Source organism: Narcine bancroftii, chromosome 4, assembly GCF_036971445.1.
Source record: "Narcine bancroftii isolate sNarBan1 chromosome 4, sNarBan1.hap1, whole genome shotgun sequence".
NCBI lineage: Eukaryota > Metazoa > Chordata > Chondrichthyes > Torpediniformes > Narcinidae > Narcine > Narcine bancroftii.
The window spans coordinates 103,545,450-103,564,302 of record NC_091472.1 but is presented as its reverse complement, the minus strand read 5'-3'; the positions used below and the strand labels follow the sequence as shown (position 1 = coordinate 103,564,302).

Genomic DNA, 18,853 nt, shown 5'->3' with positions numbered 1-18,853 from the left:
TCATCTTCCTTAAGGCCCACTATCTTTATATTATTTCTTCTATTATAATTTTCCATTATATCTATCTTCTGAGCTAACAGCTCTTGTGTCTCTTTAACTTTTTTATTAGATTCTTCTAATTGCTTTTTTAAGTCCTCTACTTCCATTTCTACGGCTGTTTCTCGTTCTTCCACCTTGTCCACTCTTTTTCCTATATCTGACATGACCATCTCTATTCTATTCATTTTTTCTTCTGCACTTTTAATTCTTCTTTTTATTTCACTAAATTCTTGTAATTGCCATTCTTTTACTGATTGCATATATTCTTTAAAAAAAAATATATCCATTGTCTTGCCTTTCCCTTCTTCTTCCATTTCTCTATGTTCTTCTTCTTCTTCCTCTGGGTTGGTCATCTGTTGTTTCCTTGTTTTCTTTTTACTCTCCTCTTTCTTGTTCTCATTGTTTTCTGTGTTCTCTTCCTGTTGTTGTGTTGCAGCTGTCATCCTCAGCTGTGGAGATCGACTCCTCAGCTGTTGCTCCCTCCCGTCAGTGTGTTTTTTTTTCATGTGCATCTCAGATGCACTCCTCGCGCATGCGCGGTTGCGCACTTTTACTTGGCTCCGCGAGCTATTTTTGTAGTCCTGAGCTCGGGACTTCCACTGACGTTAGGGAGTGGGCTTCTCTCTCTGCGGCGGGCCTCCTCGAACAGGTAAGGCCTTCACCTTCTTCCTCCGACGTTCTTTCTTCCTTCTCTTCTTCCCGTTGCTTTCGACTTTTCTTTCTTTGCTGCCATTTTCTTCCTACCTTTACTTTCACTTTGTTTTTATTTTTATTCTTGTACCTTTGTGTTTTGTGTATATTTTTTAAACTTTTCCGGAGAGGGCTGGAGTTCCCTGACCGACCACTACTCCATCACGTGACTCCTCTCGTGTCCCTCACCTCATGTGAGGAACAGTGAAGAAGGTCACAGGAAATTCTGCAGAAGTTAAGGGTTGAGAGCAATACACATGCATATCTGGGAAACTCAACAGGTCACACAGCAAACATGTGAAGTAAAAGGTAACTAACGTTTCGAGCCTCAGCCTTTCATCAGGAATATGGAAAATAGGTATGTGCCTGAATTAAAAAGGTGGGAGGATGGGGGAGAATGGGGCGGGAGAGGACACAGGCTAACATGTGAGAGGTAATAGGTGGATACAGGTGGAAGGGTAGAAGAGAAAGAAGTTGAGGTGATGGGGGAGAGGGAGGGTCACCGTCAGAACAAGTCTAATGGGGGGCATTAGGGTGACTGCGGATGGGGGCACAAACTATCATTCAAAAACTCTCTCAGTGGGGGGGGGTGCTGTGCTTATATCCTGTGCTGCGAGTGGGGGGGACAATAACTCAGTGCCCGCAGATACCTCCCACCCCGGCGCCGACTCTGGGGAGATGGTTAAGAAAGAGAAGGAAGGGAAGGGAAGGGTGTGGGGAGCTGGAGGAAAGGAGACAGAGGGGTAGGAAAGAAAGTGACCGGGGAGGCACTTAAATGGAAATTGCTGGTCACTATTGATGCCTTCTGGTTGGAGAGGGCTGAAATGGAATACAAGGTGTTGTTCCTTCACTTTGTGGATAGAGAAGAAGGTTGTCTAAGATTACAGTAGGATCCAAATCAACTGGGAAAATGGACAAAATAAATGGCAGATGGAAGTTAACGCAGATAATGGCAAAATGATAAAGTTAAACAAGGAGAGACAATGAATGCCACAGCCATGGGAAGTGTTGTGGAACAAGTACAGTTTCCTGAAAGTTATGAAACAAATAGAATAAGTGGTGAAGGGGTTTGGCACAATGACCTGCATCAAAAAGGACAAAGAGTACAAGAATTGGGATGTCCTGTGACAGCTAATGATGTTGGTGAGACTTCACCTCGAACACTGTGCACATTTCTGGTCACCTCACTATTGGAAAGATGCATAAAAATGAGTGGTGGAGCTGAAAATCTTCCAACTATGTTGCCAGGACTGGAGCGCTTAACTTAAAAGTGGTTTTCCATGGCACAAAGGAAGCCATGGGGTGACCTTGGAGGTTTATAAAATCAGGAGGGACAGAGACAAGATCGGTAGTCACAGTCCTTCTCCTCCCCCCTCAAAAGATAGGAGAATCTAAAACTAAAAAGCACAAGTTCAATGTGAGATAGGTGGAGTGATCTGAGAAGCAACATTTTCCCCACAGAGAATGGTGGGTTTCAAAACAGGTGCAATTAAAGTGCCCTCCATAATATTTTGGACAAATACACTTTTTTTGTTTATTCACTTCTGTGTTGCATAGTTTTAAATTTGTTATCAAATTACTCACATGCAATTCAAGTGCACATTCCAGATTTTATTCAACTTATTTGTGTACATTTTGGTTTGACTGTGTAGAAATTACAGCACTTTTTGTACATAGTTCCTCCCATTTCGGGGCACCTTAATGCTTGTACATTTGGCTTCACAGATGTTTATGATACTCAGGCATGTTTAATTGCTTCATTGGGGCAGGTATAAGAGAGCTAGGCTTGCTTCTCAGCATCTGGTCACCTTTGGAGTCTGTAGCTGCCATTTTTCAACCAGAGTTGTGCCAATGAAAGTCAAAAAGGTCATTATGAGGCTGTAAAACAAGAATAAAACACTAAGAGACATTGCCCAAACCTTAGATTAGCAAAATCACCAGTTTGGAACATCATTAAGAAGAAAGAGCATTCTGGTGAGCTCAATCATTGCATAGGGACTGGTAGGCTAAGGAAGTCCTTCACGGCTGATGACAGAAGAATTCTCATCATAATGAAGAAATATTCCTAAATATATGTTTGACATCAGAAACACTCTCCAGGAGGCAGGTGTGGATATGACAATGTCTACCGTCTGCAGGAGATTTCCTGAACAGAAGTACAAATGTTACACTACAAGATGCAAACCATGGTAAAGGTGGTATGCTTTGGATCTTGGGGAGTTCCTTTATGCTTCCATACTTTTCCCATCACTGTGATACAGGTTAATCTTGGTCTCATCTATCCATAAGACCTTTATCCAGAATTCTGCAAGCTCTTTTAAATACTTTTCGCCAAGTTGAAATCTGGCCATCCTGTTTCTGTGGCTAACTAGTGGTTTGCATCTTGCAGTGTAGCCTCTGTATTTATTTTCATGAAGTGTTCTGCAGATGGTAGTTATGAACATAATTACACCTGCCTCCTGAAGAGTGTTTCTGATCAGTCAGTCAAATATTTGGGGATTTTTTTTTCATTATGATGAAAATTCTTCTATAATGTTTCCTGGATTGCAGTATCTTGAGTACAAAGAAAGATTAAGTAGACTGAGTCTTTATTCAAGGTTGAAGGAGATTTAATAGAGGTGTTTAAAATTATGAGGGGGATAGATAGAGTAGATGTGAATAGGCTCTTCCCCTTGAGGGAAGGTGAGATTGGAACGAGGGGTCATAAGTTAAGGGGCAAAAGTTTAGAAGTAACATGAGAGGAAGCTTCTTCACTCAGGAGTGGTGGCTGAGTGGAATGACCTTCCAGAATAGGTGGCTGCAGCAGGGTCAATTTTATCATTTAAGAGGAGGTTGGATGAGTACATGGATATGAGGAGGTTGGAGGGTTATGGACAGGGAGCAGGTAGGTGGAACTAGTGGAGTTCACTTAAATCGGTGTGGAGTAGAAGAGCCAAGATGGCCTGTTTCCATACTGTAATTGTTATATTATGGTCATCAGTAATGGAGGTTTTCCTTGGAATTCCAGTCCCTTTGTGATTACTGAATTTACCAGCCCTCTTTTTCTTCTTAATGATGTTCCAAACTGGTGATTTTGCTAATCCTAAGGTTTGGGCGATGTCTCTTACCGTTTTATTCTTGTTTTGCAGCCTCATGGCTGCAAACGGTGATCAAAAGCTTAGAAGCAAACCTAGCTCTCTTATACCTGCACCAATGAAGCGATTAAACATACCTGAGTATCACAAACACCTGTAAAGCCAAATATCCCAAATGTTATGGTGCCCTGAAATGGGGGGAACTATGTAAAAAAAGTGCTGTAATTTCTACATGGTTAAACCAAAATATATAGAAATAACCTTGAATAAAATCTGGAAAGTGCACTTTAATCACATGTGAATTGTTTGATGACATAACTATGGAGCACAGGGGCAAATAAAGAAAAAAATGTCTTTGTCTCAAACATTATGGAGGGCACTGTATATATAAAATACACTTTGACTGGTATTTGGAAAGGCAAGGTTTAGCGGGAAATGGGCAAATTATAGGCAAATGAGACTAGCTGAGGAAATACATAGGGCAACATGGGTAACTTGGGCCAAAGGCCCTGATTGCACACCGTCTAACTTTATGGCTACATACATGACTACTGATCCCTTTCAGGTCATGCACATTGCCCAATTTCAAAATACATTGCCTTTCATTCATCACTATCCACAGACTCTGGAACCTCATGTCCCAAAGCATTGTGGGAGCACCTTGTCCTTGCACTAACTCCTCGCTGCTTTTAAGGGCTGTGGATGATAAGTGCTGGCCTAGCAAGCAACACCAGATCCTCATTTTTAAAAAAAATTCAAGGTAAAAGAAGGATGAAAGAGAAGAGACAATGCTCATATGGGCTTAAGTCTGGAAAATTGAGACACTATCCAAGTGAAGGTTTATGGTAACTGATAAGAGTTGCGGGGTGGAGAGACAAACTAATTTTGGGCAATGTCCTGCACACAAGATAGATCAACGCACAACCTGCTAGAGGAACTCAGCAGATTGAGTACCATCAGTGGGAGAAAAAGTCAACTTTTGAACAGTTCCAACCTGAAGTGTTGACCATTCTTTTCCTCTCATGGACGCTGCTCGACCCGCCAAGTTTCTCCAACAGGTGTGTTTTACTCCAGATTCCAGCATCGGCAATCTCTTGTGTGCATGGCATAGCACGCACTGGAATCTCAAAGGTCTCTAGCAGGGCAAGTCGCCACTGAAGATTTGGGTAAGGCAAGAATAGTTGAAGAAACATCAGCCAGGATCTAATTGAAAGGCAGACAGCAGGGTTGACCTTTCCTTGGTCAGTCCACTGCAGGTGGCACAAAGCCAGCCCACCGGGGTGCCAGTGGCTCATCACCATTTGTGACTCAAGTAAGATGAGCCACAGGAAGATTTGCACCCTCAGGCCATTATATCATTGAAGCAAGTGTGGCAAGCACACAACCCAACCCATCTTACAGGGCAGAGCCCAACAGAATCCAAGGTTCAAGGTTCTTTTATTATTGTGTACATCTTTTACATTTGTTTGCCCTGAAAAGACACGCTATGAGGTGCCATTGGTCCAGCAGCCTAAGATAAGAAAGAGAAGCAGAGACCCTGTGTTTGTGGCTCCTACCACCTTCTCCACTGCTTCCACTGCCTGTTCCCCCCATAACCTCCATAGCCACATGGCCTCTTGCCCTTTCCAGCAGTGAACCTAAGCTCCAGGCATCAGAGTCTCCCGGTTCCCCATCCTAATACAGACAGGAAGCTGTCAGCACCTGTACCCTCACCAATCCTAGGTGCGATACCTGGTTCCCAGAGTCTGGTCAGCTGGTGTTAGGCCTTTGGTCTCCAAGCCCCTTGCCAGTCCATGGTTGTGATCTCTCCTTCCCTGCAGGATCTTCTCCTTCTCAGCACAGGGGTGTTCTTCCCCTCTGATTCCCTGTGTTGGTTAGCTGCTTCCCAGGGCCCACAACCTTCCTGGTTTGGGATGCCAAGGTTGAGCACTATCTTAGGCTTGGACCTCCATGGGTCCTCAGTTATTCAAAAGATGCTGCTGCCCTGTTCAATTGATGAATGAACCAAAACGTGTGGAAATATGGCCATGGACGTACTTCAAAATCCATCCACAGGAGATTCTCAATATTTCATGGCCAATCATTTACCTGTCCCAGCTTCTGATCATCTTCAGTTAAGCTGGAGGCACAGCCCAAAGTTTGTATCTCCACCCCGCAACTCTTATCAGTTACCATTCAATTATGCTCTGCACAGAAGCCTCTTCTCACCATACAACCAGAATTGCCATTCGGAAATTACACTTTTGTTGTTTGTCAGCTGATGCAAAGATGGGAGAGCCTATTAAACACATTCTGAGAGATGCAAGAACAGAATAGAAGGGGAGACAAGAAGATGAATGACTGCTTGGTACATGGTCAATACCTCTCTTCAAGGAAGCCACACAAGGGCTTATAAAGATCAGGAGGTTTAGGACGGCATTATAGTGGATGAGTGATGTCCATTAAGAGAACACAGAAGTGGCAGGACTGTTCTCCTTGGTGCAGAAGGTCAGAAAAATTCCCAAAGGTTTTCAACGAGAGGTTCTGATGCAGAAGGAAAATAATATTAACCAGAGATTGCATTTTTAAATTCATTGGCAAAAGATCAAGGAAAGGGCAAAGTGCTTTCAGTCAGCTGCTTGAAATGCAAAAAATGCTCCAATGGGCATGCGTGGTGGAAGAAGAGTAAATAGGAATTCAACAGCTACTCCGGAATGGGGGAATTCCAATTTCAGGTGCAGTGCATGTAATGTGGACATAAGTCCATCAGTTCTTCCAAAGTGCTAACACCAGGGTGATGAGTTTCCTGCATGGCAAGTTGCAATAATAATCCAATTAATTAATCAGATTTCTTTCTCCCTTCTCTTGGATCTTGCTTCCCCTTAGAAGCATCTATTGTACTCATCTCCAAATCTTATTGCATGCAAGTTCAACTTTTTATCTTTGATTAAATTTCTGACCGGAATACCCATTAGACTTGTTAGAAACCATAGAAACCACCTCATATTACATGGTGGGTCTTGCTTCTCCCTATATTCAAACCCATGCTCTAACGTGGAAACTTGCTGGATCTACTTAATCCTAAAGGCCTCCATGGATCATTATCCCTCAGGCTTGCAGAAAAAAAAAGCCCTTCCTTATCATTTCAGTTCTAGCATATATATCTATTTTTAAAACCCATCTCAGATGGATTGGAGGCCAGAAATAGGGTCCAAGGGTCAAACATACTGAACAATTTCCAAGTGTCTTCAAGTGCTCCAATGGCCTGTCATGCTTGCACTGCCCTCCACTGTAACATTTAACAATTAGCCTCCTTTTTCTGACTTAATCTACTTTTCTGCCCCTATGATGAGCTCAATATCTTCAGCCAGTTTGCTGCCAACTTCCAGCCCAACCTCAAATTCACTTGATATATCTCTAGCAACACTCTCTCTTTCCTCGATCTCTCTGTCTTCATCTCAGGAGACCAACTCTCAACAGACATTTTCTATAAACACACCAACTCCCACAGCTACCTCAACTACACCTCTGCCCATTCTGTTCCCTATAAGGACTCCAATCTCAATTCCTCCATCTCCATTGCATTTGCAATCAGGACAAGGATTTCCATTCCACATCAGAGATGTCCTCCTCCTTTAAACAACATGGCTTTCCCACTACCACCATTAACTCAGTGTTCACCTGTATATCCTCCATTACCCACTCATCTGCCCTGACCCCCTCTGCCCTCATGCGCAACAAGGACAAAATTCCTTGTCTTCACCTACCACCCCACCAGCCCCTGCATCCAACACATTTTCCTCTACCATTTCTACCACCTACATGATCCTACCACTAGACACATATTCCCCTCTCTGCCTTCCACAGGGACCGCTCACTCCATGACTCCCTTGTCCACTCCTTCCTCCCCATCAGTCCCCTTGGTACCGACCCCTGTAACCGCAGGAGATGCTCCATTTGCACACACAACTCCTCACTCAGCATCATTTAGGGCCCCAAGCAGACCTCCAAGTGAAGCAACATTTCACGTGAATCTGCAGGGGTCACCTAGTGTATCCAGTACTCCCACTATGATCTCCTCTACATCGGAGAGACTGGACACAGACAGGGAGATTGCTTTATTGAGCACTTTGGCTCTGTCCGTCACAATAACATGGATCTCCCAGTGGCCACCTATTTCAATTCTCCATCCCTTGCTGACATGTCTGTCCAAGGACTCACGGACTGTCAAACTGAGATCACTCATAAATTGGAGGAATAATTCTTCATCTTTCGACTGGACACCCCCCAACCGGATAGCATTAATATCGACTTCCCTGGCTTTCATTAAAATTTCCCAACTCCCCACCCCACCCCCTTGCTTCCCCCATAGTTGGTCCATTGCCTGTCTCATTTCACAAACATGATAAATTCCACCTAGACCCTTATCACGTGAATTTAACGCCTTTTGTTGGTCTGGATTCCTCCCCCATTGTTTGAATTCTAAGACATACTGTTATATCCTCCTTCTGTCTTTTCTGATTTTTCTTTGGCTATTTTAAAGAGAATAAAAGTGGATAAATCTCCGGGTCCTAACAAAATATTCCCTCGGACCCAGAGGGAGGTTAATGTACAAATAGTGGGGACTCTGACAGAAATATTTAAAATATATCCATATAACAGTTTATGGCATGGAAACAGGCCATCTCAGCCCTACAAGTCCACACCGGTTCACTCAAACAACTCCGCTTGCTCCCTCCGCCTATTCTCCACCCATAACCCTCTAATCCCCTCTTATCCATGTATATACCCAGCCTCCTCTTAAATTAAAGAATTGACTCTGTCTCAACTATTTCGTCCAGAAGATTATTCCATTCAGCCACCACTCTCTGAGTGAAGAAGCATCCTCTAATGTTTCTCCTAAAATTTTGTCCCCTTACTTGTGTCCTCATGTTTCAACCTCCCCTGCTCTCAGGGGGAAGAGTCTACTTGCATCTAGTCAATCTATTCCCTTCATAACTTTAAACACCTCTATCAAATCCCCTCTCTACCGTCTACGTTCCAAGGAATAAAGTCCTAACCTCTTCAATCTTTCTCTGTACTCTAGGTATTTTAAGCCAGGCAACATCCTGGTAAATCTTCTCTGCACCTTATCTATATCCTTCCTATAATTTGGAGACCAGAACTGAACACAATACTCCAAACTTGGCCTCACCAACGCCTTAAACAGTCGTAACATCACTTCCCAGCTCCTATACTCAAAGCTATGATTTATGAAGGCTAACATACCAAATGCCTTCTTAACCACCCTGTCAACATGGGAATCCACCTTCAAGGAACCCTGCACCATAACTTCAAGATCACTTTATACATGTATTCCCCAATGTCCTCCCTTTTACAACATATGTCCTATTTTGATTATTTTTACCGAAATTAAGCACCTCACACTTCTTTACATTAAACTCCATCTGCCATCTTTTAGCCCAACTCTCCAGACAAACCAAATCCCTCTGTAATCCCTGAAAACCTTCCTTGCTATCCACCACTACCCCTATTTTCATATCATCTGCATATTTACTTACCCAGTTAACCATCCCATCATCCAAATCATTAATATAAATTATGAACAACAGGGGACCTAGCACCGATCCTTGAGGCACACCACTCATCGCAGGCTTCCATCTGACAGACAGTTGTCCACCATGACCCTCTGCTGTCTCTCCTCCAGCCACCTTTGGACCCATCTTACTATTTCTCTATTAATCTCTAGTGACTGAACCTTCCTTACTAACCTTTCATGTGGAACCTAATCAAAACCTTTGCTAAAATCCAGATAGACTACATCAACTGCCCTACCTTCATCCACCTTTCTTGTCACTTCTTTGAAAAACTCAAAAAGGTTCGTCAAACATGACTTAGTCTTCACAAACCCATGCTGGGTGCTCCTGATCAATCCCTGCTTATCTAGATATTCATACACACCATCTCTAAGAATACCCTCCATAACTTTCCCTACCACTGAAGTCAAGCTTACAGGCCTATAATTACTTGGCTGACACATCATGCCTTTTTTAAACAATGGAACTACAGTAGGAACCGTCCAATCCTGCGGCACCACACCCTCTTCTAGTGACCTTTGAAAAATCACTGACACTGACTCCGCGATTTGCTCTCTGACCTCCCTTAACATCCATCAGGACCAGGAGACTTATCTACTTTTACTGACCCTAGAAGCTCCAAAACCCTCTCTTTATTAATCCCTATCTTTTCCGTAACTAAGCCATTTGCCTCTCTTATCTCTCATAGTCCAATGTCCTTTTCCTTCATGAACACAGATGAGAAAAAAATCGTTTAATATCTCTCCCATCTGATACGGTTCCTCGCACAGTTCACTGCTCTCATTTTCCAGCGGTCCTATTCTACCCTTAACCCTCCTTTTACTATTCACATATCTGTAAAAACTGAATTCACTTTTACCTTATCAGCTATTGACACCTCATACCTTCTTTTTGCCTTTCTAATTTCCTTCTTCAGGTTTTTTCTGCAACCTGTGTAATAATCATACATCTTATATTTTTTGTTTCTTAAATTTAGTAGATGCCCCCCTCTTATCCCAAACCAACTTCCTTATTTTTGCAGAAAACCACGGTTCACTTAGGCTTTTGACCTTGCCTTTCGATTGGAGTGGAACGTAAAGGTCCTGTACTCTCAATATCTCTTCTTTAAATACCCTCCAAATCTCCTCTATGTCCTTTCCAGAAAAAAGATCAGCCCATATAATTTTCTGCAAATCCCTTCTCATTTCTTCAAATCTAGCCTTCCCCCACTCGAAGACCTTTAACCTCGGACCTGACCTATTTCTTTCCATATTTAAGTTGAAGCTAATGGACCCATGATTGCTGGATCCAAAGTTCTCACCAACGCACACTTCCATCACCTGCCCTATTCCATTCCCTAACAATAGATCTAACACTGCCTCCACACATTGTACAAAGACTGAGCCATCCTGCCCTCTCACTGATTGTGGTTCCCAATCAATATTAGGAAAATTGAAATCCTCAACTATCACAACCCTGTTTCTACTACACATCTCAGTTATTTCCCTGCACATTTGCTCTTCCAGTTCCCTATACTCTTTTGGTGGCCTATAATATAACCCTATATTTGTAGCCTCACTTTTCTTATTTTTTAGTTCAACCCACAGAGCCTCGCGCAATGAGTCCTCCAGTCTATCTTGCCTCAGCACCGCTGTAATATCTTCCATGACAAGCAACACCACACCTCCCCCTCGTACCCCGCCAATTCTGTCATGTCTAAAACAGCAAAATACTGGAATATTCAGCTGCCTGTCACAACCTTCCTTCAACCATGTCTCACATAACACCATGTGTCAATCCACACCATTAGTTCATCCACCTTTTTTAACCACACTCCTTGCATTGAAATAAATGCATCTCAGAAATCTTCCACATTTAACTTTCTGCCTCTCACCTTCTCTCCAATTGTTACTATGGCCACTATTTATTACCTGCCGCTGTTCCACCTCCAGATTGTGTGAAAAAGCCTTTTTTCTTTGCCTAAAGACTCTGTTCTTGCTCTCCTCCCTGACATGAACCCTTGTCCCCAACTTTACTAGTTTAAAGCCCTAGCAAACGCCCCTGCCAGGAGAGTGGTACCTCTGGGATTTAGATGTAACCCATCCTTATGGTATAGGTCCCATGTCCCCCAGAAATGGTCCCAGTGGTCCAAGAATTTAAAACCCTGTTTTTTACTCCACCCCTTCAGCCACACATTCAATCTCTCCCTGACTCTATTTTTGCCCTCACTATCATGTGGCACAGGAAGTAATCCAGAGATTACACCCTTAGTGGTCCTTCATCTGAGCTCCCTGCCTAACTCCTTATATTCATTTTGCAGGACCACTTCTTCCTTCCTACCAATGTCATTGGTACCAATGTTGACCACGACCTCAGGCTCTTTCCCTGCCCTCTTTAGGATGTTCTGGACTCGTGTAGCCACATCCTGGACCCTGGTTTTCTTTATCTCTTCCACAAAAAATTCTGTCCGTCTGCCTCACCAACGAGTTCCCTATAACTATCTCCCTATTCTTCCTATTAAAATGTCACTGGCCACGGGGGAGGTGCTAGAGGATTCGAGGGTGCTCTTGCTGTTCTGCTGTTTAAAAAAAGTTCTAAATGTAAATTATAGGCCTGTGAGTCTGACGTCAGGGGTTGGTAAATGAATGGAGAGTGTTCTTAGAGATGGTATATACAATTAATTGGGTAGACAGGGATTGATTAGTAGTCAACATGGTTTTGTTCATGGTAGATCATGTTCAACAAATCTTATAGAGATTTTCAAGGAGGTTACTAAGAAGGTTGGCGAGGGGCAGGCTGTGGATGTTGTCTATATGGACTTTAGTAAGGTCTTTGACAAGGTTCCACATAAGAGATCAGTTAGGAAGGTTCAATCATTCAGTATTAATGTTGAAGTAGTGAAATGGATTCAACAATGGTTGGCTAGGAGATGCCAGAGTGTAGTAGTGGAAAAATTGTTTGTCAAAATAGAGGCTGGTGACCAGTGGAGTGCCTCAGGGATCAGTACTGGGTCCATTGTTTTTGTAATATATATTAATGATCTGGATGGTGAATTGGATTAGTAAGTATGCAGATGATACGAAGATTGGTGGTGTTGTGGACAGTGAAGGTTTTCAAAGCTTGCAAAGGGATATAGGGCAGTTAGAAGAGTGGCTGAAAGATGGCAGGTGGAGTTTAAGACTGATAAATATGAGGTGCTACATTTTGGTAGGACTAATCAGCAAAGGTTATAGATATTAAATGGTGGATAATCGAGGAATGCAGTAGAAAAAAGGGATGGAGGAATTCTGGTACATAATTCCTTGAAAGTGGAGTCGCATGTAGATAGGCTGGTGAAGAAAGCTTTTGGAATGTTGCCTTCATAAATCAGAGTATTGAATATAGGAGGGGGGATGTCATGTTGAAGATGGATAAGACATTGGTGAGGCCAAATATTGTGTGCAGTTTTGGTCGCTGAATTACAAGAAGGATATAAACAAAATAGAGAGAGTGCAGGGAGATTTACAAGAATATTGCCTGGGTTTCAGGGTTTGAGTTACAGGGAAAGGGTAAACAGGCTAGGACTTTATTCCCTGGAGCATAGAAGATTGAGGTACTGATTTGATTTGATAGATATATTTAAAATTATGAGAGGACAGACAGAGTAAATGTAGATAGGCTTTTTCCATTGAGAGTGGGGGAGATTCAATCAAGAGGACATGGATTGAGATTGAAGGGGTAAAAGTTTAGGGGAAACCTGAGGGGAAATTTCTTCACTCAGAGGGTGGTGGGAGTGTGGAATAAGCTTCCAACTGAAATGATAGTAGATGCAGGTACGATTTTAATATTTAAGTAAAAGTTGGATAGGTATATGGACGAGAGGGATATGGAAGGTTATGGACTGGGTGCGGGTCAAAGGGACGAAGTGGGAGAAGGTGTTCAGCATGAACTAGAAGGGCTGAACTGACCTGTTTCTGTGCTGTAATTGTTATATGGTTATAAGGGATCAGGTCCAAAATCTTGGCAATATATTTTTGTCAAAAAGATCCCAGATGCTGAATAAATGAGTTCCTCCAGCATTTCGGTGTTTTTACTACATCTTCAACCTATCGTGTTTCTCTCACCTTTTCTTTTCTGTCCCATTCAAGGACTTGCAACCCCAACTCAACAGAACCATCATTTCCTCACTAACTCCAATAACTCCAAGTTTATTCTTTCATTTTGTCCTTGTCATCTCTAGAAATAACTAAACAAATGAAAGTTTTTTTTTTAATTTTGCAGTTCCAATTATTTAAGAGCCAGATCATATTGCAAGTCGGGGCACCTGTGCTTCTCTGGTGTTGGTAGTATTGTGGTAGACTACTGTGGTAAACCATGATTGGCTGCTATCAACTGGATATGCCTCCTGAGACAATTCCTACCCAAAGCCCCTTGCAGGCTACCCCTTTCCTTTTGCTCTGATCAGTCATGGAGGTGGATGATTGTTTGATCATGTTCCAGTCTTTAGCTATTAAAAGCCTGCTTGTTTCACTACTCAGCCTTGTGTGAATTATTGATGGTACATCAAATATATTACTTAAATTATTAGCATTATGTGCACTCTCTTTCCAGCTTTGTGCCCAACTTAGTTGAACCCATAGTTGTGAGAAAAAAAATGTTTCAAGAATATGGATGCGAGTAGGCTTTTTCCACTTAAATTGGGGGAGATAAATACAAGAGGTCATAGTTTTAAGCTGAAAGGGGAATGGTTTAGGGGGAACATTAGGGGAAAGTTCTTCACTCAAAGAGTGGTGGGAATGTGGAGTGGGCTGCCATCTGATGTGGTGAATGTGGGTTCGACCTTGAGTTTTAAAAATAGGTTGGATCAATATATGATTGGGAGAGGTCTGGAGGGTTATGGAGTGGGAGCAGGTCAGTGAAATAGTGGTCGGCACAGGTTATAAAGGCTGAATGGCCTGTTTTCGGTGTTGTAGTGTTCTATGGTTCTAAGAAATGAAACTTTGAATGAACTTCCTTAGCTTTGTTCATCTTTGATCCAACTTACAAGGATATAATGATGCTAAACTAACATTCAATGCTGCCCACCCATTATAGTTTGCATTCCATTTTTCAGTGAAGATTCTACTATCCTTCCTACCACTGGAACCTACTTTGTAGACACAAGGAACAGAATTAGCATTTGTCAGCTGTCTGCTCTAGTTCCCATTTTAATCATCCAGAATAGGATGCTGGGATCTCCACTATTATTGGTGGAGCAGCACATGGTATTTCCCAGCAGGGACAGCCAGGTAGGGTTCCACATCCAAAAGCAGCAACACACCTCAGTACTGGGATCAGAATTGGACTTCAGCTGACTGGCCATCCACTGAACCAAGGCAGGTGCAAAGGAATATTAAGCACGCAATTACAAGCCACTCTTGGAAAATTATTTCTTCACTTCTCTTTAAAGCACTGTCACTTTTTAAACCCCCCCCCACCCCCCACCATGATTCACCCTCAGCACAAAGTGACTGGTTAACTTTGCCATTGGTGATTACATCTTTTAATAGCTTTTCCAGTCTCCGAGCTTTGACCTTTTAAATACTTGCACGAGATCAGTGGTTTTACGAAGAGTGAGATTCCAGAGGCTGACTGCTTGGAACCTCTAGTTTTGATTTCCATGATTAGTGAGCTTAGAATACTCCTATCCACCAGGACAGTACACAAAATGCTGGAGAAACTCAGCAGGTCACACAGTCGACATTTCGAGAAGGGCTGAGGCCCAAAAGATTGACTTCCTTTTATTTCCCGTGGATGCTGCGTGACCTGCTGAGTTTCCCCAGCACTTTGTGTCCTGCACTCAACCACAGCATTTGCAGGTCTTCTTTTATTCGCCCATGGTGGCCAATAATTCAAGTGTAGGACTCCTCACATCAGTGGCTGATCCCATATGATATCAGTATTTCCTTCCACCAATCCAAAGGGTCATGCACCACAGAAACAGGCCCTTCAGCCCCTCAGGACCATGACAACCATCATGAAATCATCAATACTACTCCCATTTACCAGCATTTAGTCAATAGCTTTGGTAATTCTAGTTCTTGTCCAGATACTTCCAGAATTTTATTGTAGGGTCCATGGTTACAACTGATTTTACAAACCACCTGTAACAGAATTATGTTATTAATAATCTTTAAGTTATAAATATATTATTTTTAATAAAGGGACTTTGTAGGTTGGATACAGGGACATTTACACAAACAAACTTACACATAGAGGGTTGAGTCTGCTATGGACAACTGAAGCAGAGCAATAAAACCTAGAATGATTGTCTATTGAAATATTGAAGACAATGAATGTTTGCTCAAACAGACAGTTTGAATGTTAATTCAGAGAAGTGAGCAATTTTCCATTGAAACCTGGATCAATGAAGTTTACTTAGAATGCATCTGTGTACACATACAGCCATCTTGCTTGTTGGTCTGGGCAGGCAGCCTGGAAGCATTTTCTCATAAACCTTTGGAAGAGAGGAACTTCAAACAGAAGTTAGCAGTGATGTCATGTGATTATGATGGCAGGAAGACATCTTTAATATTGCACCAGTTTCATCTGAAGTCAGAAGGGAGTAGCCTTCGGTAAGAGAGGTACTCATGGGTTGTGCTCTCCTTGTCATGGGAGGAACACAGATCAATGGGTTCAAAGAGAAAGAGCCATTTCATTTGTGGGAGGGAGTAATTGAGATAAATGGCAGAGACAAATAGAAGAGGAGTAGCCCAGTGAAGAAGTGGAGCTCTGAGCCTCTGGCTCGAGAAGAGAGTAAGGATGAGCATACTTTCTTTGAGGTAAGGCTGGTAAGTTTCTTTAATTAATTTAATTAACTTAGGTAATGGAGGCAATGGTTAGGGCAGTCCAGTGCTCCAGTTCCAGGATGTGGAAAGTCAGGGACAGCACCTTTGTTCTACACCTGCAAAAGGTGCATCCAGCTGCAGCTCCTGACAAACTGAGTTAGGGAGCTGGAGTTGGATGAACTGTGGATCTTAAGGAAGGCAGAGGTAGTGATAGATGGGAGTTTCAGGGAGGCAGTCACCCCTAAATGTTAGGAGACAGGTAACTGAATGACTATCAGGAGAGGGAAGGGGAAGAGGCAGAAAGAGTAGGGCACCCTTGTGGCTGTTCCCCTTAACAGGTATACCAATTTAGATACTGTTGGGGGAGTTGACCTACCAGGGCATCAAGGTGGTCACATCTCCAGCACAGAGGCTGGCCCCCCAGCTCAGAAGGGAAGGGGGGAAGAAGAGAAGTGCCATAGTGATTGGGAACTCCTTGGTTAGACAAGTGGATAGGAGGTTCTGTGAATGAGATTGAGGCTCCTGGATGGTATGTTGTCTCCTAGGTGCTAGGGTCAGGGAGGGGGAGGGCAAACAGCCGGATATCATGGTCCATTTGGGGACCAGTGACATAGATAGGAGTAGGGATGAGGTCCTGAAGATATAATATTGGGAGTTATGAAAGAAGTTAAAAAGCAGGACCTCAAAGGTGGTCATCTCAGGATTGCTGCCTGTGCCATGTGCCAGAGAGGGTAGGAATAGGAACCTATGGCCGATGAATGCGTGCTGAAGAGTTGGTGCTAGGGGCAAGGGTTCAGATTTGTGGATCATTAGGATCTCTTCTGGGGAAGGTCTGATGTGTACAAAAATGACAGGCTGCACCTGAACTGGAAAGGGACCAATATCCTGGCCGACAGGTTTGCTAGAACTGGTGGGAAGGGTTTAAACTAGTTTGGCGGGGGGGTGGAAATCAGAATGTGAGGGCAGAGATTAAGTAAGATTTTATATTATTACTAGTTATTAATATAAATGATTGTTTTGAAGATACCATTGCCTTGGTGAATTTCTATGGCTACTAATCTATCTCTAATACCACCAATAGAGATCTTCATCTGATTGGCTTTTGTTGCTAGCATCTTCAAGTCCAATTGGAAGAGATGTTTCATACTGAGCTATCTCAATTATCATCATCTTTCATCTCTCCATTATTCATTCCACACCCTCCAAAAATCTCAATGTGCATACCTTGTCTGGAAATTACTTCCTCCTGGATTCCATTTAGCTGCTCCAATTTTCCATCCAGGGCCTCCTGATCCTCCAATTCTTCCTGCATTCCTGAAACCTGGCCATTTTTCTGAGCAGACTCCTGCAACAAAAGGAGGAAGTTATTCTAGTTCAGCCATTAAATGCACACACAAGACAACCTTCGAAACACCATTGAGAATGCGTGTGACCTATTGCCAACTGAAACTGTGAACACCTTTGTGCCAAGAGCAAAGTGCACTGTATAAAGTTACCAGGATTAACGTGTTCTCCAAACTAATCCAATTCTGATGTGCTGCAAATTTCCTCAATTAGTCTAGGTTTGGAATTCACTTCTGCTGTGAATCACACAGCTTTAAGAGGGGAAAAGTCAGAATGATGTGACTGGCTGCAACACAAGCCTTGTCAATTAAACCATCATATGTTCAGATATGTAGTGGCCGGATGGTGAACTCCAGCCCTCTCCAGAAAAGTCGGGAAAAACAAAGGAAAACACAAAGGCACAGAAATAAAAGTTACAGAAAAGTGAGTATAAAGGTGGAAAGAAGATGGCGACAAAAAAAGAAAAATCGAAAGCAACGGTAAGAAGAGAGGAAGAGAAGACAAAGGAGGAAAAAGGTGAAGGCCTTACCTGTCCGAAGAGGCCTGCTGCGGAGAGAGAAACCTGCTCCCTCAGGTCGGTAAATAATGGACTACAAAAATGGCTCGTAGAGCCGAGTAAAAGTGCGCAACCGCGCATGCGCGAAGTATCGCGCATGCGCGATGCGAATGAAAAAAAACACACCGACGGGAGGGGGGACCAGCTGGGGAGTCGATCTCCACAGCCGGCAACGACAGCTGCAGAACACCTGCAGCAAGAAGAGACCACAGAAGACAATAGAAACAAGAAAGAAGAGGAGGAAAGGGCACCAAAGAAACAACAGATGGTCAACCCAGAGGAAGAAGAAGAGGAAGAGGAAGAGTACAGGGAAATAGAAGAAGAAAAGAAAGGCAAGGTAAAGGATATGCTTGCTCTTATTAAAGGATACATGGAGTCATTTAAAGAATGGCAAACACAGGAATTAAGGATTTAAGAAAAAGAATAAACAACACAGAAGAGAAAATAAATAAAATGGAGATGACCTTAACAGAAATGGGAAAGAAAATGGACAAGATGGAAGAGCGGGCAGTAGCAGCAGAAATGGAGGTAGAAGACTTAAAAAAGAAATTGGAGAAATCTAATAAAAAAACTAAAGAGACACAAGAACTACTAGCTCAAAAAATAGATACAATGGAAAACCATAACAGAAGAAATAACATAAAGATAGTGGGCCTTAAGGAAGATGAAGAAGGCAAGAATATGAGGGAGTTTATAAAAGAGTGGATCCCTAAGACCCTAGGATGTCCAGAACTACAGCAAGAAATGGAAATAGAAAGGGCACATAGAGTATTGGCCTCTAAACCACAA

The 18,853-nt window shown here is 42.7% G+C and overlaps 1 protein-coding gene across 1 annotated transcript in view; it reads right to left on the bottom strand.

Annotated features, from left to right (window-relative positions):
• Positions 1-18,853, bottom strand: part of akap12b (A kinase (PRKA) anchor protein 12b) — a 189,515-nt gene that overhangs the window by 58,158 nt on the left and 112,504 nt on the right. The window contains exon 2 of the mRNA XM_069932271.1: positions 17,389-17,509. Coding sequence (XP_069788372.1) covers positions 17,389-17,509 — 121 coding nt within the window. The remainder of the gene's footprint in view (positions 1-17,388; positions 17,510-18,853) is intronic.